The sequence below is a fragment of the Saccopteryx leptura genome, chromosome 2, assembly GCF_036850995.1.
Source record: "Saccopteryx leptura isolate mSacLep1 chromosome 2, mSacLep1_pri_phased_curated, whole genome shotgun sequence".
Lineage (NCBI taxonomy): Eukaryota > Metazoa > Chordata > Mammalia > Chiroptera > Emballonuridae > Saccopteryx > Saccopteryx leptura.
In genome coordinates, this window is record NC_089504.1 from 8,730,431 (window position 1) to 8,756,847 (window position 26,417).

A 26,417-nucleotide genomic window follows, 5' to 3' on the forward strand; every position below is an offset into this window, starting at 1 on the left:
CCAGCACCCCTGCGTCTGGCCAATCCACGTCAACACTCCTGCTCCTGGCCCATCCTGCCCAGGGACCATTACAGCATACAGTCCTAAGAGTCCTACTGTTACTAAGGTCTCCGCAGTGAGTGCATCTGCAGACCCAGAAGAAAGTCAGTGAATCCCGGCCAAACCCCCACATCCCAGTTTGGGCCAATACCTCAGCCACTGGAGGGTACCCACCTGCTGGGCTCATGTGGGGAACATGGGAGCAAGACAGTGATGTCTTCCAAGCCACTGACTCTGGACAAGACTCCACTCCCCTCAATCTTGCCAATTTGAGCAAGATTTAAAGAGAAACCTCTGAACTACTGAAAACAATGTTTATTTGTCTATGATTCTCATAATCCACAGGTGCTCTCTGGGAGCTCAAGGGTCTTCCACGATCCCACAAGGCCACCTCATCTGTGTGATACAGTCTTGTAAACACCCTTAGTTACCCTAAGAAAAAGCAGACAACTGCATTAAACAAAAAAGGAAATATTTGAAGCATAATGAAATGTTAAGCAGGCATTCTTACTGCCTGGGTTTCATCTAGACTCCCATGACCAGCAGCCCACTTTCTCTAGAGCAGGTGCAAAACCGTCCCCGCAGGGGGGACCCAGACTGGCTCTACAGCATGAGCACATGCCCGCCTGCAGCCTGTGGAAGTGCAGGGAGATCCTGGGGCGAGGAATGAGCAGTCCCGCATTACCACAGGTAGGGCGTTCCCATCACCCTGAATCAAGTGAGAAGGGCTCCAAGGAACTATTCCAAGAGTCCGGCCCGGACAGCACGGGCAGCACCACGTGACTCATGCTTCAAGTCTCCAGGCCGAGGCAGAGAGCAGTGAGAAACAGACTGCACTGGAAGCAAACAGCAAGCCCACTGATGGGGAGGGGGAGGCAAGGACACAGGCTCCCCCGGAACTAGAGGGCAGCCTGGGTGGCAGGAGGCCCTGGAGCCAATCGAGGAGTCTGAGCACTCCGTGGAAGAGAAGCATTTACCCAGCAGGGCAGCTGTGTCAGTGGTGCCCGGAGGGAAAGTCTGAAGAAGCAGCAGCAGCAAAAAGAGAGAAAAGATGGCAAAGAGGGAAGCAAAGACAGAGCATGGGCACAGGTTCTGGACGACGACCGAATTGGCCACAGCAGATGGCCCCTTTCCCTCACTTCTCCCTCAATCCCAAGGGCCACACCGCCAGCCTGCCCACTGGGGGAGCAGGGTTGAGGGGCCCAGTGACCGCCAGCCCGCCCAGTGGAGCAGGGCTGGGGGGCCCAGTGACCGCCAGCCCGCCCAGTGGGGGGAGCAGGGCTGTGGGGCCCAGTGACCGCCAGCCCGCCCAGTGGGGGGAGCAGGGCTGGGGGGCCCAGTGACCGCCAGCCCGCCCAGTGGAGCAGGGCTGAGGGGCCCAGTGACCGCCAGCCCGCCCAGTGGGGGGAGCAGGGCTGTGGGGCCCAGTGACCGCCAGCCCGCCCAGTGGAGCAGGGCTGAGGGGCCCAGTGACCGCCAGCCCGCCCAGTGGAGCAGGGCTGGGGGGCCCAGTGACCGCCAGCCCGCCCAGTGGGGGGAGCAGGGCTGGGGGGCCCAGTGACCGCCAGCCCGCCCAGTGGGGGGAGCAGGGCTGTGGGGCCCAGTGACCGCCAGCCCGCCCAGTGGAGCAGGGCTGGGGGGCCCAGTGACCGCCAGCCCGCCCAGTGGAGCAGGGCTGAGGGGCCCAGTGACCGCCAGCCCGCCCAGTGGAGCAGGGCTGTGGGGCCCAGTGACCGCCAGCCCGCCCAGTGGAGCAGGGCTGGGGGGCCCAGTGACCGCCAGCCCGCCCAGTGGGGGGAGCAGGGCTGGGGGGCCCAGTGACCGCCAGCCCGCCCAGTGGGGGGAGCAGGGCTGTGGGGCCCAGTGACCGCCAGCCCGCCCAGTGGGGGGAGCAGGGCTGGGGGGCCCAGTGACCGCCAGCCCGCCCAGTGGAGCAGGGCTGAGGGGCCCAGTGACCGCCAGCCCGCCCAGTGGGGGGAGCAGGGCTGAGGGCCCAGTGACCGCCAGCCCGCCCAGTGGGGGGAGCAGGGCTGTGGGGCCCAGTGACCGCCAGCCCGCCCAGTGGGGGGAGCAGGGCTGGGGGGCCCAGTGAAGACACTGCCTATGCCGTCCTCCGCCCCAGGCCTCCAAGTCTGGGCCAGCTTCAGGAGTCCAGACTTCTGAGTGTGACACTAGCCTGTCTGGAGTGACGTGATTGTTAGAATGTGACTGTTAGATCATATCCTCTACGCATTCAGGAGTCAACAACTGGGCTTTTCCAGGCCTGACAGAGGAAAGATGAAGGGACCTGCTAAGTTTTCAGCTTCAATTGGGAATAAAACTAGTCCACAGAAGAGGCTGGAAAGGACACTGGGGAAAAACAAAGTTGGTTTCATCTTACACCTGACTAAGTCCAGCTCATTTTAAAAATTGGTTACATAAGGACATGAGGTATCTCCCAGAGTCCATGAGCAGGGACACAGCTGGGCCTCCTTAGGGCCAGGAACCAGAAACTGCCAGGACGGCCTTCAAGAGGCAAGGCAACAGCATTCTCCTCTCCCTTCCCTTTCCTTCTCCTTGCTTGCAGGGTCTCTTTCTCTGTTGCTCCTTGTGCGACAGTCTGCTTTTCCTCGCACGGAATTCCTAAGCTCACATGCCCTCCTCGTCTGAGTGCTAGTGAAACTTACAAACACTTGTCCATTCCAACACCCACTCCCGGCCAGAGGGCCCACCTGGCCCCTCAAGGAGACGTCCTCCTCAGTCCCATCAGCTCTGCCTCAGCACCGAGTGGGTGGAACCAGCGTGGCTACTGGAGCCCAATGCTGTGGGAGAGGAGGAGGGTGCCCAGGTTCCCAGAAAAAGAGGGGTTACAGGCCAGGTCTAGATCCAAAACGTGTCTAGACTATACTCCAGCTGCTGTTGGTCTCCATCTGCTCCAGGGACCATATTTTGCCAGCTCGATGAATTCTGTCCCACTACTGGTTAGACTGTGTCCCATTCCCTAGGCCCTCCACTGCTGAGCCCGGCCCAACCCCAGAAAGCACATGCAGCCCTTCTGGGCCCAGCTGGGTCACTAAACATGACACCGGGCTGTGCCAGACAGGGCTCCTTCTGCACCTGCAGGATGCATGAAGTTTCTCGGTCCGGTCCTCTCTGCTGGTTGGGCTCAAAGGTCCTCACTGTGGGGTCTTCCCGGCAGCACTCAGCTCTGAGTAATGTTCAAGGCTCAGAGACAGAAGCGACTCGCCCAAGACCATGCTGCCTGGACACTCGAGATTTGAGCTACGGCCTCTGCAGTATCAGCTCACTCTCCCCAAGGATGAAACTCAACAACGAAGTCTCCTGTCACCCGGTACCACTCCCTAGTGTGTCTAAGGGTCACGGCATCATGTCTAAGGGTCATGGCAGCACGTCTAAGCATCATGGCAGCACAGAGCCTCCTGCCCACAGGAGCGGGCATGTGGGGCAGCGGCTAGCCTGGCTGTGCAGGAGCCGCTAGAGGGGCTGTAGGCCCCCAGACGTCAGAAAGCCAGGTCAAGGCTCCTTGCCCCGTTTATTTTAGAGCAGTGGGCAGGGCACAGAATAACAGAGGGCAATGAAGGAGAATATTTCTCAGCTTCTTAGGGCTTCCAACCCTTTTGCCAGGACTAAAGCTGTTGGGCCCATCTTTCCCCCTTCCTCTTCTATGACAGGAGAACCACTTGTTCCACTACCTGCAGACCCAGCCCCACCCTCTGGCACTCAGAGTGCCCCAGTTCTGGCTGGTCTGGCTGTTACCTCATGCACCAATTCTACCTGACACAAGTCCTGGTCCACATGCTCCAGTAACTGGGTCCCCGATGTGGTGGCTCCTCTCTGACTCATGCCTTCAGGCCTGGGCTTGCTTACTTTTCAGATCCCAGAGTTAGGCCTCGGCCAGCCCTGCCTGGTATTCAGCCATTGTGGACACAATGCCTTACTATTAACCATCACCAAGACATTCAGGTGTCCTGTCCCTCCTGACCTGGGGCAGCCCGGGCCAGCTCAGCCCACATGTGGGAGCCGAGACAGATAATCCCTCCCACCTGTGCAGACTTCCCAAAGCATTTCCACATGTGCCACCTCTGGGGTGGGCAGGCCATCTAGTGGTCCCATTCCCTGTTCATCAATACTCATGCTCCACCTGGCTCCCCAGGCTGGACAAGGGACAGGTTGACACCCTTGTCATCTCAAACTGGGGGAAAACAGAACAAGCAGGTAGCCTCCTTGGAGCCCAGAATGCTGACCAGGCCTCCAGGCAAGCCTGCCTGGGAAATGGGTTTGTCCGCTTCCTTCCAGCAGGAACCAAAAGCCAGACAGCACAGCACTGTGTCAGGACACAGGGAGAGGGGCTGAGGACAGACACTCAGGATGCAGAAACAAGAGCAGGGGATGGCTGTGCAGTTGGGTGGGAGGCCTGCAGGCCTGTCTGCCTAACCCTGTGCCCAGGAGAGCCCAGGGAACATACGTCTGAAGTAGAAAAGTAGCTTCTCCTCTAAGAGCACAAAGAATTGGTAGGAGAGAAATGTGTATTAAACTAAGCTGGCCTCTTTCACCTATCATGTTATCCTAAACGAAAATGGCTGGTAATATCCGGCGTCAGTGAGAGGAGAAAACCGTCTTGCTCCCCCTGTGTTGCTGGGCACCTTGCAGAGGGCACTCCAGCTATCACACAAGGGCGCAAGTAGTCTTGGTCCCTGCAGTTCCACTCTTAGCATTCAAGGTTTCAGAAATTCTCTGATGGGGAGTAAAGATACACGTATAGGATGTTCCCTAATTCACAATCTGTCAGAGGGAGAAGATAGAAACAACCTAACCATATATCAACTGGGACATGGCTAAACAAATGAGCATACATCCCGGCACTACTCACAAGTCACCCATGCACGCATCTGTGGGCACCCCGGAGCCACTGGCAAGAATGAACTGTATTTGCTGCCATTGAGTATCAATGACACTGTAAGTGCAACAAAAAGATGTAAAACTATGTATAAAATGTCCCCATTCTGGTTTAAAAAAGTATAGTATTACTTTCATACCCCTGCACACATATATTCACATAAGTAGATTAGGAGGTCTGGAACAATATGAGAGCAAGAAGGGGATTTTTGCTTTTTACTGTATAGATTTCTTCCTCCTTTTTTTTTTTAAAGTGAGAGGAGGGGAGATAGTGAGATAGACTCCTGCATGCGCCCCAACTGGAATCCACCCGGCAACCCCTATCTAGGGCCGACACATGAATTAACCAAGCTATTTTTAGCACCTAAGGCTGACACGCTCTGACCAACCAATCCACTGGCTGAGGGAGGAAAAGAGGGAGAGAAGGGGAAGGGGAAAGGGAAGAGGAGAGAGTGGGGGGAGGGAAAGGAGAGAAGCAGATAGTCATTTCTTTTTTTTTTTTTTTTTTTTTGTATTTTTCTGAAGCTGGAAACGGGGAGAGACAATCAGACAGACTCCCGCATGCGCCCGACCAGGATCCACCCGGCATGCCCACCAGGGGGCGATGCTCTGCCCCTCCGGGGCGTTGCTCTGTTGCGACCAGAGCCACTCCAGCACCTGGGGCAGAGGCCAAGGAGCCATCCCCAGCGCCTGGGCCATCCTTGCTCCAATGGAGCCCCGCTGCGGGAGGGGAAGAGAGAGACAGAGAGGAAGGAGAGGGGGAGGGGTGGAGAAGCAGATGGGCGCTTCTCCTGTGTGCCCTGGCCGGGAATCGAACCCGGGACCTCTGCACGCCAGGCCGATGCTCTACCACTGAGCCAACCGGCCAGGGCACAGATAAGTCATTTCTCTTGTGTGTCCTGACCAGGAATCAAACCCAGGATGTCCAATACTCTGTGACAGATTACCCTCAAATTTAGTAGCTTACATCAACATTGATTATCTTTGCAGTTTCTTTCACTGGGGAACAATTTTTTTTTTCATTTTCTGTTGCATGAGGTTTTAGAACTGTTTCTATATATTTCTGCATCTACTGAGCCAACCAGCCAGAGTCTAGACTTCTTTTCAGTGTAAGTTTTACAACAAACAATGTGTTACTTTTACAATGAATAAGTTTAAGGGAATGAGTGGGTCCTGAATCCACCTGAGCATACATAGCCTTTCTGGGCAGTCTCATTTCCCCTAAGCAGGCACTCATTCCTGGGCCTCTGAAGGTCTGGCCACACTGCACTCTAATGGCCCACATCCACATGCCTAGGGAACTGCAGCCTTTCTGGGGGTAACTTTCAGGCTCTTCTCAGGCACCTTTCCTCCTTGGAGAGTTGAAGAATTCATCATCTCTCAGAGGACAACCACACCATCTGTCCTACAGAATTTCCTCCCCTCACAGTTAGGGTTTCAGAGGGACCTCACACTGCCCACTGCCCTAAAGGTCAATCTCACAGACTTTTATGTGTTGAGTTTTACAGCTGATTTTGTCCCAATACAGATGGGCAACAGAGTAATGAGTATGGGGTGGTGATGAAGATTGTACAATGTACTAGGTATCCAATACTTGTGACAGATTACCCTCAAATTTAGTAACTTACATCAACATTGGTTATCTTTGCAGTTTCTTTCACTGGGGAACAATTTTTTTTTTTATTTTCTGTTGCATGAGGTTTTAGAACTGTTTCTATATATTTCTGCATCACTGATTCCAAATCTGAAATCCAATTTTTGGTGAGTGTTCTAGTTTTTATGCAATTTTAATTTCTTTTTGTTACAATTAATGGCATGCATTGGTTTTTAAATTGGAGTTAAAGGGCAACGACTCTTGGATTGAACATAACCACAAGGCAATTAATGTTTTACAAACATCACTTTTACATAATTGTGGTTGTTTTTAAATGTAAAAAAATTATCTGATAAAAACACCCTCTTATTTTAAGATTAAATCATGGCTTCTTCGAGTAGGCGTAAATGTAAGAGTAGTCCTGATACCTTCTGTTATATATGTGGCTGTTACACACTTCAACGTCAAAGGCGCAATATTTTATCATTTGTGACATGTGCATATATTGCCTATTTTCAGCGGTTCCAATTGATTATTCAACTCATCTGAAAGAAGATTATAATGACATAAAAATTGTTCTCAACTTTCTGAAGTATGAGGAGCATAACTGGATCATTTGTGTGGATCTTAAAATGGTAAATTTCCTGCTAGGACAACAGAGAGGTTTCATGAAGTATCCTTGCTTTCTGTATTTGTGGGACAGTAGAGCTCGGGAGAAACACTGGACACAGAAGGAGTGGCTGAAACGTGAAGCTCTGGAAGTAGGGATGCAAAGTATTGTGAATGAACCTGTAGTTAATCAAGACAGGATCATTTTCCCCCCACTTCACATCAAACTTGGCTTAATGAAGCAGTTTGTTCAGGCTTTGAATAGAGAAAGTGAATGCTTTCAACATATTATTTCTACTTTTCCTGCCTTGTCTTTCGAGAAGATAAAAGCAGGTGTATTCGATGGACCTCAAATTCGAACCTTCATACGTGACAAAGCATTTGCCAGGAAGATGAATAAGGAGGAGAAAGCAGCATGGCAGTCTTTTGTGGCAGTTACAAAGAACTTCCTTGGCAACAAAAAAGCAGAAAACTATGAACTTCTGGTTCAAAGGATGCTGTTGGCTTTCCACAACATTGGATGTAACATGAGCGTTAAGATTCACTTCCTGAACAGTCACCTTGATAAGTTTCCCAAAAATCTTGGAGCTGTTAGTGCTGAGCAGACTACTGCTGGAGCATCAAACGAGATTGTCCTCAACAAGTACACAAACTCAAGAGCTACAAACGTAAATTTTTGCCTGAATAGAATTTAAATAAGTTTTGCGCAAATTTTATGATTAAAATAAGTGTTTTAATATGTTCTATTTCAAAATTGTAGACAAATTCTGATGCAATCATATCTTAGTGTATTAGTGTATTTACTGCATTATATAAATTATTATATTTTCACAAAGATGATGCCCAAGAAGATATTCTACTTATGTTAAACTAAATGTTGAAAATTTTACAATAAGATGAAAACCTAAAATCTTGAATTGCAAAAAAAACCCTGTAACTTACAGAGAAAAACTAATATTAGATTTGAGATTAGCACACTCAAATTAGGTAAGAACAACTGTTTTTGTGGATGCAACAAGAATTTTTTGTTGCAACAAAGATAATTATCTTTGCAGTTTCTGTGGGTCAGGAATTTGCATGGATCTTAGCTTGTGTCTCTGGTTCAAGGTATCTCAAGTGATGAGGTGAAGCTGTTGGCTGGGGCGGCCATCTTATCCGAACGCTCCACCTAGGTAGAGTCTGCTTCTAAGCTTGCTCATGGGGTTGTTGGCAGGTCCCAATCCCTGGCTACACGGGCCTCTTCACAGGACTGCCAAGGCTTGGCAGCTGGAATCCCCTAGGTTATGTGATCCAAGAGAGAGAGAGAAAGGATTCAACATAGAAGGCACAGTCTTTTTATAACTCAGTCTCAGAAGTGACATCCCGTTAATTCTGTCATTCTGTATGTTAGAAGCAAGTCAATATGATCTGCCCACACTCGAGGAAAGAGACTACACAGGACACGAACATCAGGGGCTAGGGGCCAAAGGGGGCTATCTTACAAGATATCTACCACACAAAATCTTTCAGATTTTCAGGGCATTGTCTAAATTCTCCCTCAACAAAACAGTGCAAGGAGATGTCCCATTGGCTCCAGAGTAGTCCTGGAGAATGGAGAAAGCCACTAGTCCTTTCTTCAACCCAACCCTTTTCTTTCTTAGGGCTAGCTGACCCTGGTTGGGCCTTTGGTCGCCCATCTCAAGCCCCAGTTCCATATAGGAAAGTCCCTGGAGACATTCCTCCTCTCAGCCCACTGTCCTGGTTTCCCCAGAGGGGAAGGCCTGTTGGAGGGAGCATCCCGCATAGCCTAAGGTTAGTCGTTGGGCACCTGGGTCAGACCTGGGTTTCAGGATGGGTCTTGTTTAGTTTCTGCAGCTGTAAAATAAGTTAAAAAACAGTGTCTCCCTCAGAGGAAGGAGTGATGGGAGGATTAAATGAGAGAATGGGAGTCAAGCGCTCAGCTTCCACATGGTGAAAGAATAAATGTGAGTTGTGGCCATTATTATTGCTGTTAGCTTCTAATTAGAAATCCAAAGACTAAAACAAAGGTCAAAGAGAGCAGTCGTCCTGATTATTCCGTTTAGAAAACATACTTCACCTTGAACAAACGGGCTGTGCTCTTACCTCCTTTTGGGGGATCAGACAAAACTTCTTGACCCAGAGAAAAGCTGGTTTTAAGTCCTCCCTGTGCCCCAAAGGGACAAACGTGACAAGGTGCTCAGCTCTAGGCAGCGAAGGTTGCAGGAAACCACCCTTCCCGGCTGTGTTTTCCTCCCGTACCGTTTCTCTCCATGGAGACAACGATCTTAAATGAGGGTTGCATAAATTAAGGCCTAATCGGACCCCAGCCAGAACATGAGATCTTGAGTTAAACTTGGTATCCGCCTGGCATATGACATCGGGTAAGTCATAAGTCAAATTGTTGGGTGTTTTTTTTTATTCACATAATGGGAATTTTAATAACATCCATTTGTTTTTTGTAAAAATTGAGCAAGACTGTGAAGTCCCAGTCTCAGAAGCAAGACTGAAATCTTAAGTTTTAAGGTAACAAATTCTGAGATTGCAAAGTAAAGGCAGAAGGAAGAAATGTAAGATAATACACAGCTGACCACTACACAGAATAATGGGAAAGCCTTCCTCCATCTGGGGTGGGGGTGTGCCTTGGTGATTATTCTGTTGATTGAGAAGCTTGTTTGAAATGAGTAAGAGGGCAGTTTTTCCCTGCTGGCTGGGCCCCAGGGAGGGAAGATGCATCAATTTGGAGAAGGGGAAACTTGATCAAGGTTCTGGGCGAGGGGAGGGAGGGCAACAGGTCGGCTCCTGAAGCATGTGGCCATCTGGCAAACAGGGAAAGGCATGGCCCATGGACTCCAGAGCAGACAGTGCAGACTGCAGGCTCCAGCTCTTCTCTGTGGCGCTGTCATTCCCTTCCCCATCCCGAAGCTGGGCTTCCCCAGCGAAGGAAGGAGGAGCCTGCCTCCACACAGGTCCAGCTGGAGAGACTGCTTAGGAAAGGCAGGAGATGACTGGAGGGAGGGACCAGAGGTTTGGGGCCAGGCAGCTGGCTGAGGCACCGTGCAGCAACCAGGATGGATCTGTGGAACAAATGAGTATTCCTCGGGGATCCTTGGAAACACGTGGAGTGGGGAACCGAGTGGGGGGGGGGGCTGTATTTACTGCATGTGGAATGGAATTTTTTCACTTGGGCATTAAAGGAAAGGATTATCCTTAATGTTGACAAACTTGGGGACAGCTGGATAACATGTAGTAACCCTGACTTGGGAGAATGGAGGGCCATTCAGACTTGGCCCTGGGGTACTGATGACCCCCACCAAAGAGGCAACAGCCACTCTGATCAACATTCTGGGAAGCGGAAGTGCTGGCGGCATCCATCAGCTCAGTGCCTCCTGCCTCTGGAGCAGACCAAAAGCACTGTGCTTGCCCTTTCATCTCTGCCCTCAGGGGCCCACCACTCAAATGTGCACATTGGTTCTCAAAGCCCAAGTACAGGGGAATGCTGTGTGCCTCCATCAGGTGGAAGGGACCTGCTCACTGACAGCTGTTTTATGTCTTTCCGAGGTTTAGCTCTAAAATGAAGTGTTTTTAAAGGGCTCCCCACCCAAGCCATTTCTGAAATACAGTGATTCGCCACAGGCTTCTGCATGGTCCCCCAGCTGGTCTTCTCTCCTCCAGCCTGACCTCCTCAAAGCCATCCACATGCTGTAGGCAAAGTAACTTGTTGTCAAATGCAAATCCAAGCTGGTTATGCCCTTGCTCCATGGTTCCCAACTGCTCTTCGTGGGGTCAGAGCCCAATCTCCCTGCACTGAGTGTCTAGGCCCCAGGCAACCTCATCCCTCTCTTCCATTCCAGCTGTTTCTCATGACACTCTCCCCCTCACTCTCTACTCTCCAGCCAGTTTTTCCAACAAACATGTTTTTCCCCAGTTGAAGGCTCTTGCACAAGCGGCTGTCTTTGTCTGGCATGCTTGCCTCCCACCCTTCACCCTGCTTATTCCTCCTTTAGGGCTTCCCTCCAGAAAGCCCTCCCTGGTCCCCCATACTGGGTCGGGTTCCCCTTTATTTACTCCCTTGCCTTTCCATTCATTGTGCGTGGCTCCCTTGTGGTTTCTTGTTCACTGCCTGTGATCAGCTCTGGGATGTGAGCTCCCCCAGAGCAAAAATGGTGTCTGGGGAGCCCATTCTCTGATGAAATGCCTGCTGACCATCTGATACCAGCCGTGAAGACACCCTTCACCTTGCAGAGGGCATGTTGCCCTTGGTTCCAAGGAGCCTCTCACTCACCTTGTTGTTCTGAGAGTTTTGAGGCATCAGTGCAAATACTTCTTTGGGGCCAATGACCACTTCTTTTTCTAAAGTTCTTTTAGAAATACAACAGTTTAGGTCTGTTTATTTTGTACTCAGAAATTACTTGCCTGCCTTCATTTATTTATTTATCTATTTATTTATTTTTCTTCTTTTCCAGGTGAGAGGAGGGGAGATAGAGAGACAGACTTCCATATGTACCTTGACCAGAATCCACCCAGCAACCCCCATCTGGGGCCGATGTTCTGCCTATCTTGAGCCATGCTCACAACTGAGCTATTTTTAGTACCTGAGGTGGAGACTCCATGGAGCCATCCTTGGTGTCTGGGGCCTATGAGCTTGAACCAATTGAGCCATGGCTGCAGGAGGGGAAAAGTGAGAAAGAGAAAGAGAAAGAGAAAGAGAAAGAGAAAGAGAAAGAGAAAGAGAGAGAGAGAGAGAGAGAAGGGGGAGGGAGAAGGGTGGGGAAGCAGACAGTTGCCTCTCCTGTGTGCCTTGACCAGGAATCAAAGCTGGTCTGATGCTCTACCACTGAGTCCAGGGCCAATTTGCTTTTATTTTAACCTTCATCTTTGAAAATAAAGGCTTAGTTTCTTTAAATGTTAGGAAGGGTTTGCTTATTTGAAGGAATAGCTTAGGTTCTAGAAATTTACTTCACATATTGAAGTCTGAGTAAATTTACCAAGAGTGTCTAAGTGTTCTCTTACTATTCAGAACTGTCAGAATGCCTAATTTTTATTCCTTGAGAGCTCATAATTTTTCACACTGCCTATAGTTACTTTTAGAATCAGCTCTAAACCTTTTAAAATCCATTACATTCCTTAATTTTATTTAGCTGTTTCCTGGAGGGAATTATAGGTGGTGAAAACCAAACACTTCCTAAGTCAATAAGCGATTTAGAAATAGATGGTGTCGCCATTCTTCACAGCTCTCTGCCTGCTTTTGTTATCATTTCAGTCCGAACTAGGCATTTACAAGTTGCCATCAGATAAAACTAAGCTGTGACCTGACTATTTCCCACCACTATTTTTACATTTTAAAATAATTGAAAAGAAAGTTTTGATACAAAGAGAGTCTTATTTTTTAAATGTAGTTTTTCCCTTAGTGTTTTTTAAATAATATTTCATGAGAACTCAGTGTACCAAAGCTTTCAATGCACAAAATTTACATTTAAAGGGTATGGAATACACTGCCACAAGTTAATAATCACTGCTAGTACTATGTGAGGGTATCTTTACATGGAGAAAGAGACACACATGTGAAAAGTCCCAGAAAGCCAGTTAGCATAGACCCATCCACAGAAGTTTGGTAGAATCATCACAAAGTTAAGCTCACACTTGCTCCTAGAGGCAAATAAGTGCTAAAGCAGCATTCAAGGTTTCAAGCAATAGAACTCACAAAGCAGCTGGAAATACCAGGGACCAACCTGAAGCTGCTCCCAGAGACTAACTCCCTCTCCCCCAGGGAAAGTCCTACAGTGAGGATTTTGCCAAGGGAAAAAAAGAATGGTTTTAGACATTTTTTCCCCTATATTGTACTTTCCAGGAATTATGTAACAGTTCCTCTTTTGATAAACAAATTCATTCCCAGGACAGGTTGGTTTTTCAAGAGACTCCAGTACTGAAAACACAAGCTGGATTTGTGCAGCTCCTGTCCATGGCTGCCAGTGTGCAGGTGGAGCCCAGAGCTGCCCTCGGGATGGACGGCCCTATTGAGACCCAGAATGGATCGTGCTGCAGCTATGACTCCTGTATTTGTCAGGAGTGGTTCTGATATGAGCACGAGAAATGCGTCCCACTGGTCTAAGGGGATAGGAAAGTCACTGTAAGGCTGAAGGGACCGCAGAAGGCAGTTAAGCTGGGCTGGCTTTGAAGCAGGGGGCCTTATAGGAGAATGAGGCCTCCATGGAGCCTCTCAGGAAGCATCTGCCACAAGAAGGCAGCTGAGATGAGGTTATCTGGGACAAGGAGGGCTGAATCTGTCCAGACATGCAGTGGCAAGGGGCCTCAGGGCCAGCACAGCTATGTGTCCACTGCACGTCTGAGATCTTCTGTGGTGACGCACAAGAGGCTGCTAGTCAATGGCCTGAGGGCGGGACTCATCTGCAGTGGGAGTATCTGGGGGCATATGCTTGGTCAGACGACAAGAGACATGGGTCAGAAAGGGGAGATGGTACTGGATCAGTTTGCCCTTGGCTGAGACCCAGTGACTAATGCCTGTGGCAACCCAAGACAGCACCACTTTGTGGTCCAAGCACAGAGAGTAACACAATTCATCCCACTTCATACAGTGCCCAATGGAGGCCATCCACAAGTCATAAAAGGCAGAAGATGTACAGGTGACAACTCCAAGAAAGGAGTAGGAGAATAATGCCCTGGACAGTAGAGGTGGGGAGTCAGGAGAGGGCAGTGTCAAAAGCTTTGGGCTTAATGCCAGACCATCTGGGCCGAGTTCTGGCTTTGCCACTTTCCACTTATGTGACCCTGGGCAACCTCTCAGCACCTGCTTATCCACAAGGCTACTATGAGTATTCACTGCAATAATATATTAAAATACCTAGAAAAGTGCCAGGCACAGAGAAAGCAGACAACACATGGCAGCTCTCGTGATCCTTCTTATAAACGAGGCCATCCTTAACGATCCTGGAGCACCTGCAGCCTTCACCCTGATACGATCAACCTCAATTGGTTAGCCTCTGGCAAAGTGGGCATGGGCTTGGGAGCTATGCACATCAACCTGCCCTCCATCTGTGTTCCAAGAAGGGGATTTGCCAGTCACCAAGTAGACACATGTTGCAGATTACAGCCAGCCGTAAGAGGAGACAGGAAAGGATGAGAAAATAAGAAAATAAGAAAACCCAGGGTGATATTCAATCCAATAATGTGGTTTAAGACTAAATAATGTGAGACACTTTCTCCCCTATTACAATATACCCATAATGGGTCCAAACAAATGCTGTTTTCAAGGATCACTCATAAAACAAAGCAATTTAAAATACACGGTATTAAAATCTAAAATATAGTAAAAGATTTATAAAATAAATGCAAAAGAAAAATAAAACATTTCAAAGAAATAAAAGCAAATAAGTGTAATCAAGATCACTTTGTAGGAGACACTTGGAAATGAATCGACAAACTTTATAAACTTCTATAAGCTAAATAATGTAGGGCAAGGGGGTTCCAACATATTCCTGTCTTTAGATCAAGTCATTAAAAATCAATAGTTTGACTGTTATAATTTAGTAATTATAGAGTAATTTGAGAAATTACACCTTCTTATCTAGCACCCAGGAAACATTTATAAAAACTGATCTTAAATTAACACACAAAACAAATCTCAGGCATTTTTAAAAACCTAAAAAGCATATACACTGTGTGTTATGTATTCTAAACCAATGTAATAAAGTTAGAATAAAGACCATATTTTTAGCCCTGGTTGGTTGGCTCAGTGGTAGAGCGTCGGCCTGGAGTGCAGAGGTCCCGGGTTCGATTCCCGGCCAGGGCACACAGGAGAAGCGCCCATCTGCCTCTCTACCCCTCCCCCTCTGTCTCTCTCTTCCCCTCCCGCAGCGAGGCTTCAATGCAGCAAAGATGGCCCGGGCGCTGGGGATGGCTCCTTGGCCTCTGCCCCAGGCGCTAGAGTGGCTCTGATCCCAAAAGAGCGACGCCCCGGAGGGGCAGAGCATCGCCCCCTGGTGGGCATGCCGGGTGGATCCCGGTCGGGCGCATGCGGGAGTCTGTCTGACTGTCTCTCCCCATTTCCAGCTTCAGAAAAATACAAAAAAAAAAAAAAAAAGACCATATTTTTAAAAACCAAAGACATTTATAGCAGTGTTATACATAATAGCCAAAAAATGAAACCACCCACGTGTACATCAAATGATGAATGAATGAATAAAATGTGGTGTATCTGTACAATGGAATATTACTTGGCAGTTAGAAGAAATAAAGTATTGATCGTGCTCCAACATGGATGAACCTTTAAAACATGATGCTAAGGGAATAAAGCCAGTTGTAAAACACCACATACTGTAGATTCAATTTATACGAAATGTCCAAAATAAGCAAACCTATGGAGACAGAAAGTAGATCTAGTGGCTGCCTCGGGCTGAGGATAGGTGAGTGAAGAGCGGGGTGGCTAGAAAAAAAAGGAAGTGACTATTAATGGATGTAGGCTTTCTCTCTGGAGTGATGAAAAATGTCCAAAATGTGCTGATGGTTGCACAACTCGGTGAAAATACTAAAAACCACTGAATTGTACACTCTACATGGATGATACATAAATTATATCTCAAAGAGGCCACTTAAAAAAACCCCACAGACGTGAAAATTAAAAAACAAAACAAATACTACCTTAAAAAAGTACTTGGATAAAAGAAAAATTGAAAGCACAATTACAGAACACTAAAAGAATATCCATGAGAATACTATATATTAAGACATGCAGGCTATAACAGAAGCAGCAATTATAAGAAAATGTATATTCTTTACTGTTTTCCAAATTAAAGTGGAAAGAATAATATACAAATGAACCAATAATTCAACTGAAGAAATTGATACAAAAAAACAACAACAATTGAAGTAAAGCAGCAGAAATGAATTATAAAAGACAGAAGCAAAAATTCCATATTCATGCAATTTAGGATGCCGTCTATTATAAGATGCACCATTATTTTATATATTGCTAAGGAAAACTGCTGCCAATTAAGCATTGTGACAATGCTTTGTTACCATCAGTTGAAAGATGCATCCCAATTTCAGAGGTGTTATAATGCAAAGAGAAAAGCACATCCCAGGCTGATAATATACAGTGAATTAGAAAGCAGGAAGACAATGTGACTGATAAACAAATACAAAGTCTAATTCTCTGGAAAGACCAACAGACATACCTCTGGCAAAGCAAATTAAAGAAAGAGAAAGAAAAATTTAAACCATTAGGACTACAAAGCAAATATAACCATACATAGATTAAAATTTCTAAGAAAATACCACAGAAAACTCTATGGTAAAAAAAAACAAACCATTTTTAAAACTTAAAACAAATGGGCAATTTTCTACTAAAAATAAAAATTCCAAACCATCTTTAAGAGAATTAGAAAATCTTAAATAAACAATCCTTGGGGAAGAAATTTAAAAGTTGTCAAAAATGTATCTCCAGCAAATTGTACTAGACTCCTGAAAATATCAGAGGTCACGTCTATAAAAACTGAATTTCCCTTGTCGTTAATACTAGTTCAGATCATAAAACAATAGAAACATATTTTTATAAAATTATTCTAACCCTAAATCCCAAACTACAAGAAGCATTTTTCACCTAGCAAATTGGCAAAGATTAAAAAAAAAAAAGCACGTAAAAATACAAAGTATTTGTGCATATGGGAAAAATAGGTCATTTCATTTCTTCCCAATGAAAGTATTAAATATAAGCTATTACCATACCTATGGAAAGTATTTTATAAAATATACATGAAAAGGCACAAAATTTTGCTTGTATTTTGACCCAATAATAACAATTCCAGGAATTTATTTTAAGGTAATAATCATAACTATATGCAGAAAATTTTTGCAACAAGAATGATCATTGGAAAACTTCAATAGGAAAAATGTAGAAACAACTTAAATGTCAATATTAGAGAGCAAATTTTGATGGGCTTGAGTCACAGTATAGAAACACAGGTAATAATATTAAATGTACACAATAGAATAACCATTTATATTTTAAATGCACCCAAATGAATAAAAAGATCTGAAACAAAACAGGACTATCTCAGGTGGGATATCAAATTATAGTAACTTTCCTCTCTTCCTAATTCTTTAAAATAGATGTATATTATTTTCTAATCAGAAGACTCAATAATCATTATTATAATTTTTTTGGTACAAGTCTTCTAAAATATATGAATAACACCCAGAAAACCACAACAGAGGGGCTGGGTCTGAGCTTCCTCAGGAAGGGAGGATGTGCCTACACCACTAAGTCTTATGACTTTTCTGGGCTGCAGGGTGGGCGGGTTGGGATTCACAGGTCACCTGTGTGAGAAGCAGAATATCGCTTGTTTTAAGACCCTAATCAAGGCTCCCATCCTTGGGAAGTATCAACAACCTGTTTCAATCCAAGGAGCCAACCAATTAATTACCTCTTTATCCACACCCATGCTGCTTCCTGGAAAATTCTCAACTAGAAGCTATAAAAACATCTACTTTTGGCACTGAGCAGGTTTCTTAAAATAATAAGCTAATTCAGACACCTACCTAGATAGGGAATACTGGGGACCATCTTCAGGCTTCGGATATATTCCCGAGTCCGCTTGTAATTATCTTCTTTAGACATCAAGTAGTCCAGTTTCTCAAAGGTGGTCTTGTCTTTTCGATTCAAAAGCTAGGGAGAGAAAAAAGAGAAATAAACCAGAAGACACTGAAGAGAAAGGATACACTGAAGAAACTGTTGTGCGTGTCCGCACTGTGCCAAATCCTGAGCCCAGCTAAAGATTTTAAGAGACAGTTTCATGCAGAGATGGAAAGTTTCATGGCCTTAATTTGTTATTTTTCACAAACTGTCACACTGGGAAGATATCCTCTGAAGCTACCCAGTCCACTGCTCTAAATAATGCCACAATCCCCTGCGTAGCACCTGCCTCCATGATACACAGACTCTATAACAGCAAGGAGCTCAGAGAGGAAAGCAAATTAAGTTTCCCAGAGTAATTCAGAGCTACATCAGCTTCTTTACCTGAGTCCACAGCTACCTGCTCCCTCAACATCTCTGCCATTGCTGAAGGCCCCAGGAACTCACACGATTCACCTGTGTGTGCTGTGTACCTAGCCAGGCCGTCTCTCCGGTCTAGGCTATCCTCGCCGATTCCCTCTAGTCTATGGCTGTGTCATATTTATACTGGCTATGATATATTTTTTTTTCCTGAAGTTGGAAGCAGGGAGGCAGTCAGACAGACTCCCGCATGCACTGGACTGGGATCCACCCGGCATGCCCACCAGGGGGCGATGCTCTGCCCATCTGGGGCGTCGCTCTGTTGCAACTAGAGCCATTCTAGCACCTGAGGCAGAGGCCACAGAGCCATCCTCAGCACCCGGGGCCAACTTTGCTCCAATGGAGCTTTGGCTGCGGGAGGGGAAGAGAGAGAGAGGAAGGAGGGGGGGTGGAGAAGCAGATGGGCACTTCTCCTATGTGCCCTGGCCGGGAATCGAACCCGGGATTCCCACACACCAGGCCGACACTCTACCACTGAGCCAACTGGCCAGGGCCTATGATATTTTAATCAAAAGAAGCCAAGCTTTTAATCCACATGCAGTCATCTGGGTGATGGCTTAGTTAAGAAAATACAGGAGGAGCACATATCCACAGCCCAGAGATTAGAGGAGCAAGATCCTTTATGACTGAGCTCTTTGGTACGTAAAGCTAGTCATCAGGGAAAAGGATGGTTCAATGTGTGTAAAAAGGCTTTTTGGAAGAAAGAAAGGAATAGAAACCTGAATGCTGTGATCATCCTGTATGTCCCAGATGGAGGCCCAGTGCCAGAAAATGGCAGCAAGTCTCTTGGAATAAAATGGCTTTGAGGAGAGGGGTCTATGCTGGGAGAACAGGCTTACAAAGAGGCTGTGAGGGGGGGGGTCATTTGGGAGAGCACTCCTTTGGCACAGCACGTGGCTCCTCTGGGATTGTAGGTCAGGGGCTGAGAACAGGAGTGTGAATGGAGAGGGACCTTAGTGCTGGAGCATCCTTGGTCAGGTCTGGTGCTGAGATCCCGATGAGTTGTGCAAGGACCTGGTCAGCAGCAGACCTGCCACATGCATCAGACTGAAGCAGGCCAGCATTCCACAGACCCGTCAAACAGCAGAGAGGAGTGGAACAGGACCAGGGAAGTCCAGCATCAGGGAAAGCAGGCCTTTGTACTGAGCTAAGCCCTTTAGATGACTATGGAACAAATGTAGCGCAGCTCCCAAGGCCTGGGTCTGCGGATCCCAGGCTCAGGCCATGTCTGGTGCATCAGGGAGCCTGAGTTGCCATGGGCTGGCCCTACCAAATGCCTTGAGCCTCAGCTTCCGGAGCCACAGAGCATACAGCTGTGCAATGGTCTGGCTGAGCGGTGGCAGTTTAAGGAGGACTTCAAGGAGGAGAGGGGAAAGAAGAAGCTAAAAGGAAGGTCCCAGAGCTGAAGAAGTTAGAGAAGAAATAGCAAGTTTGTTTTTCCCTATTGAGAAATTCAGAAAATATCAGGGTAGGGATACTACACAGATGCTAGGGACAATGGCTGCTTCAGGAAATAACACCATCTCCCATCTGCTGTTTGTAAAGCACTGAAATATACAACTCATCTCATCTTAAAAAGCCCAGTGACAAAGAGGGAGCCAAGACTATTGCCTCTGTTTCAGGTTCATGATTACTTGTCTGAGTATCCTTGGGGAACTCAATTCACAGAGGAGAGAGATGTCTGTTATAGCAACATGATAGATACACAGAGACCAAGAACCCAGACAAATAATAAGTAAATTATAAGTAAGGGAAGTGTCAAGAAAAGCTATATATAGAGAGGCATTTGAAATGAACATTTAAGGATGAGATGAACAATATATACCCAGATCAGAGAGAGATACAGTACTCTTGTTATGAACTGCCCCATTGTAAACTTGAGCAGGTCCCTCATACCTTTGACTGGGAGGTCATCTGTTTATTACTGCAACTTAGAACCCCACTGAATTCTTTGGCAATCACCCATGTTCATCCAGCAGTTAAACAAATCCTGGTGTTACCCTCACGCTCACTGCAGCTGACTCTTGCTGGCACTCAATGTTCATGCTACTGGCTCTCTGGACCCAGTGGGAAGCTGCCCTCGTCCCTTCTACGTTCAGCCTGTCTGTCTAGCTTGTCAAGTGCCTCTATGCACGACACCACAGAGATGAACAGCATTTCGTTTATGTTCTAACATGGATATGACCCCGCCAATATGAGGTGAGAGCCCTGGGGGATGTCCCTGAAGATTGCTCTGCAGATTTGACCTCGACTCAATCCTTGGAGTTTTCTGGCAGAGTGAGACAACCAAAGAAGTCATATTTGTATGCTTCCTGAATTGAAAACCAAGCTCACACCTCCTTCTGTGAGCCTTGCCTCTATACATGTACTCCCTACCAATGCCTCACCCTGCACACACACACACACACACACACACACACACACACACACACACACACATTCAGAAGCGCTGAATCTGATTCACTTCACTTGACTGCTCCATTCTGTGCCCACAAATGAATTTCAGGGTCACATCAGATTTATCAATAATAATGCATAGGATGATAGAAGACATGAAAAAACTTAGAATATCAATTCTCCAGTCAAGTGTTTGAAAACTACTTAAGGAGTTCCTCTAGCAAAATAAAGGAACAAAGTAAACACAGGGAGATCCGCGATACAGGAAAGAGCAGACGGATACAGAAGCAGTAAAAGGAGTTTCTGGGATGATGGATAAATAGCAGGCCTTAAGAACGACTGGTACACATCCTGGAAGAGTTGTGTCCAGAGAAACAAAAGGTGCCATAGAAAACTTGACAGGACCACACATTTGTTGGAAAAAGATATATTTATTATATATAATAATAAATTAATTAAATAATTTTAAGAGCTTATATAGTATATAAAAATCTAATAAAATATTATATTTAAAATATAATATTAAAATACATACTATTAAATATAATGATATAGATAAAATATTTTATATGTGTGTATAGGTGTGCATGTATGTGTGTGTGTATAGCTGACCCTTGTACAATGCAGGTTTGAATTTTGCAGTTCAATTGAACTGTGTGCATCAATTTTTTTTTTGTATTTTTCCAAAGCTAGAAGCAGGGAGGCAGTCAGACAGACTCCTGCATGCACCCAACTGGGATCCTCCTGGCATGCCCACTAGGGGGCGATGCTCTGCCTATTGGGGTGTTGCTCCGTTGCTGCTGGAGCCATTCTAGCACCTGAGGCGGAGACCATGGAGCCGTCCTCAGCACCCAGGCCACCTTTGCTCCAATGGAGCCTTGGCTGCGGGAGGGGAAGAGAGAGACAGAGAGGAAGGAGAGGGGAAGGGGTGGAGAAGCAGATGGGCGCTTCTCCTGTGTGCCCTGACCGGGAGTCGAACCTGGGGCTTTCACACGCTGGGCTGATACTCTACCACTGAGCCAACCAGTTAGGGCTCATCAATTTTTTAAAATCTGCATGTAAGTGGACCTCTGCTAGTCAAACTTGTGTTGTTCAGGAGTCAGGAGTGGCAGCAGCAGTGGTGGTGGTGGTGGTGGTAGTGGGGTGTGTGTGTGTGTGTGTGTGTGTAACACCTGGTAGACAGAGGTAGCTAGAATAAGAATTCCAGAGAAACTAAACAGCACTTCAGAAAAGCCACGTAAAATAGTTTACTACACTAGAGAGAACCATATTTACACATTCCTAGTAATTAAAATACTAAATACTCATTTAACAAGTGATTTAACCATAGTAACATGAATGTGTTCGAAGAATAAGGAGAAGTGAGGAAAACCAAACCAACATCTATCATACAAAGAAATCACCAAATACTGTCTAAAGTATATGGGTCAAGAAATTGTAGCAAAAGCACATTGGTGGAATGTGGCAGAAATCACCAGTGAACCAGCTAATTAATGGTAAGTGGTTGCCCCCGGGGAAGGAATGGGGTATGGAAAGATGAATGTTTGTTGTTTCACTAAACCTTTCAGTACTCAATGTTAAAATTAATGTGCATGTATTATGCTGTAAAAATTCTTTTAAAATTTACTTTTTTAAATACAGTTTGTTTATTCAAAAAATAACTCATTTATTTATACACATTTTAAAGTTTTATTACAAGTAGAGCAACTAAAAACCTCATATGAATTGAGTGTCCTTTAGATTTTAGAGTTTACAGGAAGCCTCAGAAGAAACCATTAGAAATACATACAAGAAAAGAAATTATTTGCCTATGTGAGTCAGATACTAAAGCATTCATATTCAGTAAAAGAGGTAAGGAAATAAGTTTGAGGAATAGTTCACAAAATACAACAGGCAACTTCACCTGTAGTGAAGTTTAAAAATTTGGGGGGACTGGAGATGTTTTTCCATATTTGTTAAGATCATGATTATAATTAATTGTGTGATTACATCTGTGTCTCAGCTAATAAAGCAGCTCACGAAGGCAGTGGCCATGCTGGCTGTACTCACTCTACTGTCCCCTGCATCTGTGGTGGCTTCCGACACAGAGGAAACACTGCCTGAATATTTGTTGAATAAAAGAATGAGAAAACTAACAATAACATAAAAAATCTAATTCCTAGGACAATTTTGAACACTCCAATAATTCTTGGGTAAAAGGGCAAAACACCAAGATTATGAACTACTTACAAACCACAAATAATGCAAATGACATATGTTAAACTGTGTGAAAGGCCAAAACTGTACTAAGAGGAAATGCATGGTTTTAAACTATTTTATAACTAAACAATTAAGAATATAAATCAACTAAATATTCAACTTAAGAAGCTAGAAAAATGGGGGTGGGGAAACAAGACATTGATTAATAGATAAAATCAGAAATTGATATGTTAAGAAAAAAACTAAATATCAAACCTATAGAAATGATAATTAAACCCAAGAACTAATTTTCATAAAATATCAACAAAACAGGTAAGAATTCTACAAATAAGGCAAAAAGCAAAAATAGACAACATTAGGGTTGAGAATGGGGCTATAACCACATATGAAAGTGAACTAAAATTACAAGGCAAAAATCAACCCTTGCATATTGATTTTAAATAATTTTCACGGTGCCAGGTGTCAGCTGCCAGGGACAAACAGGACTTGTAAACCACAGGGCTGAAAGCCAGGAAGACCACAAATCTTGATCAAATACCTGAGAAGTGTATTGCATTGGGAAATTTCCCTTATCATACTCCTAGAGCCTGTATGTGGATTTGTATTTGACTAATAATGAAAATCCCCCTTTTCTAGTAAATAATTCAAATCTGGAAACCGTCTCCAAGAAGGAAAAAATAAAAGTCCCTCTAAATCCTCTTTATGAGGACGTTGGTATCTTGTCCTGTTCCCTTGATAGAATAACATTTCTTGATACGTGGAAATGTTTTTCAACAAAGAGCCTGCTGCTCCAAATATGTAAAACTGGCTTAAAATTCTACTTTAATTCCAGTGTCTACTGGTGATATGAAAAGAATTTTTAGTGCTGTGGCTAATCTATGGACCAATGGATTCAACAGGCTGAGTGTGGAATGAGTAAGGAATAAAACTGGGACACTTAAAAAAGGTAATTTTCACCTCTTTAGGTACAAATTATCAGTTTCTAAAAAATAAGCTACAAAGTCGTATATCTAATGCAAATATTAGATGCAATGGAGAGGGTCAGAAATAACATTAAAAAATATGACTTTGAAATTTAGCAGGTGTCCCAGCTAGCTGTCTATTATTTGTCTTTGACTAAGACTACTTTAAACTCTGTACAAATAATGCAAATAATCCTTGTCCATAGAAAGGGAAATTCTGTCATTGAATACCTTGGGAATACTGACAAGTTTTGTATCCATTTAAAAAATTATTTTAGCATTCCTTATTTAACTATAAAGGTATAGTAAGTGCTCTGGGTTCTGTTTTGATCCAGTTGTAATATCTTATTGGTTCTTTCACTAATTAATAAGTTAAATAAAAATTTTGACAAGTATTCATTTTCTATTTGTATGAGTCATGATTTACCTTTTAAAAATATCCTTTAACAGTTTACGTGCACACACACACACACACACACATATATATACATAGACATACATTCACAAACATACATATAGAATATATAATCATGTATGACAATTATCAGGTGTTTCCAATAAAAATTGCTAATTTTTTAAAATTCCACTCATAGCACCCCCAGGAGACATTCCCGCAAAGCCCCAAGAGCAGAGCCAGGAGACTAAGATTGGTCCATGAACAGAAGTTTGCCGAGGGCCCACCCTGGGTCCAGAGCTGGTCTGGGTGGGTGAGGAGTCGAGCGCCAAATGGGCATCCCTATTTGTACAACATGGCTGCGCAATGAAAAGGCATCGCTAAGGCAAGGAAGGGTCAGCAACACTGGGAGAGGGTTCTAGAAGGAAAGAACAAACTCTATTATGCGAAGGAAGAACGTCAGGAAGAGGCAGTCCCGGAAACAAGTGTTGAAGAATTTCAACCAGCAGAGATGGGGCTGGAGAGGACCCAGAGGCCAAAGAAAGTGCAAACAGTGGCCTGGAGGTAGGAGCACACAGTGATGCTCAAAGAAGCAGCAGTTTAGCAGATGCATAGGCAAGTGTTGCTTTGAACAAGACCAGAAAGGTAAGAGAGATGGAAATTCACCATTCGGCAAAGTATGCTTTTGATGAGGTCATTTGGATACCGGGGACATATGATGACCATTTTGACTGCTTAGTCTACTTTTCCGGATACTTCAACTCAACTTGCAAACAGGGATCCAATCACAAGTAGCTAAACATGGACAGCAAATACTAATCAAAGGGGAAAGAATGACTGATTGTGGGCAGGTTGGAGTAGGAAATTTCTCTAGTCAACTCTTGCTTCTCTTCTGCACGTACCTGGTGGCGCTGGGTGGCTATGTTGCTGGTGGTAGCAGGTGCTCCACTGGCCATAGCTGGAAGGTTTATGATTTGTCTTTTAGCATCAGGAAGTAGATGTGAAATAGGTATGAAACCTTTGGTATCTGCTGCCATTGCCAGAACGCCTCTACTATGTCCTGAGTCTGCAAGATGCTCACTCCCTGTAAACTGTCATCAGCACCACACTCCCCAACACAAGGTTCTCTCAAAACATCCACTGAGACACACTGATCCTCTCTTTCATCCAAGCTCAGTATCTTTCCTTACTCTAACTCTACAGGATCACTGAAGTCCAGAATTAGAAATCCAAATGGTTAAAAACTGGCAGGCAAAATATTACTATCATAAAAGTAGAGGTGGTGAAATGGAATTCAAATGACAGATGAAAACGAGCCGCCTCAGAAAGGTGCTATCAGAACAGCCCAGTCTGGAGGGGCGGGGAGCACAGACTGCCCCAGCCAAGCAGGGCATGGGAGTGCCCAAACTGTCTTTAACCAGGAGGTGCAATCACTGAGCTCTGCTTTGGGGCAATCACTGCAGCAGGGGTGGGCAGCAAGGAGACCATCCAGATGACAATGACATCAGGTCATAAATAAAAGAGCCTGGCTTACGGGGATGGCAGCCTCTGCCAGCATATTTGAGAACAGTCAGGAAGATTAGAAAATACTACTACTACTACTACTACTAACAACAGCTGAGCAGTAGTAGCTAAAGATCTCGCCCTTACTATACGGCAGGCATCACTCTAAACACTTTTGTATGTATTTACTCAGTTAACCCTTACCTAAGAGGCAGGTCCAAGGCTGAGCCAAGATGTGTGTTTCAAGAGTTCATATCCTTCATCTCCATGGGACAGTGCCCCTTATTTCTTGGCTTGGCATCCCCACACCAATCCAGGAATTCAGGTCATGTGGTCCTCTGACCCCATCATCACCTGAGATATAGGTTGGGCAACAGTTTCTCAAAGGTGACATTTTTCATTCATGCTTCCTTGGGGACACCCCAGGATGCACAGAAATTGTCTGACGGGGTGACATTGATGCCCCTCTGATTTCTACAGGTAGCTGAACTCCAGCCCCCATGTATATGGGTCTGAGCCTGAACTCTCCTCCCCATGCAGGGATTAGACCCTAGCCCCCGGTGCAAAGGCCTTCGCGGTTGACTGTTCACTGTGCTGACTCTGAGAGCATTCTTTATTCCTATCACAGAGGGGCTTCCCTTTCTTAGCTCCTGGCTCAGCTTTGCTTCCTGGGTTTTAATTTGGTTATATTCTATCCAGTGTTTATTTGTGTTTGTGTCTTCGGAGCAGGCAACTGGGAGGGAGAAACTTACTCCT

At 45.5% G+C, this 26,417-nt stretch overlaps 1 protein-coding gene and 1 non-coding gene across 14 annotated transcripts in view; one reads left to right on the forward strand and one right to left on the reverse strand.

The window, feature by feature from the left end:
- RALGPS1 (Ral GEF with PH domain and SH3 binding motif 1) overlaps positions 1–26,417 on the reverse strand; it is a 331,320-nt gene that overhangs the window by 129,618 nt on the left and 175,285 nt on the right. For all 13 annotated transcript variants that reach the window (XM_066367128.1, XM_066367127.1, XM_066367126.1 and 10 more), the window contains one exon: positions 17,693–17,819. In XM_066367128.1, the coding sequence (XP_066223225.1) occupies positions 17,693–17,819 (127 nt within the window). The remainder of the gene's footprint in view (positions 1–17,692; positions 17,820–26,417) is intronic.
- Positions 14,870–14,945, forward strand: TRNAS-GGA (transfer RNA serine (anticodon GGA)). The gene has a single exon. It is a non-coding gene; the product is annotated as a tRNA-Ser (tRNA).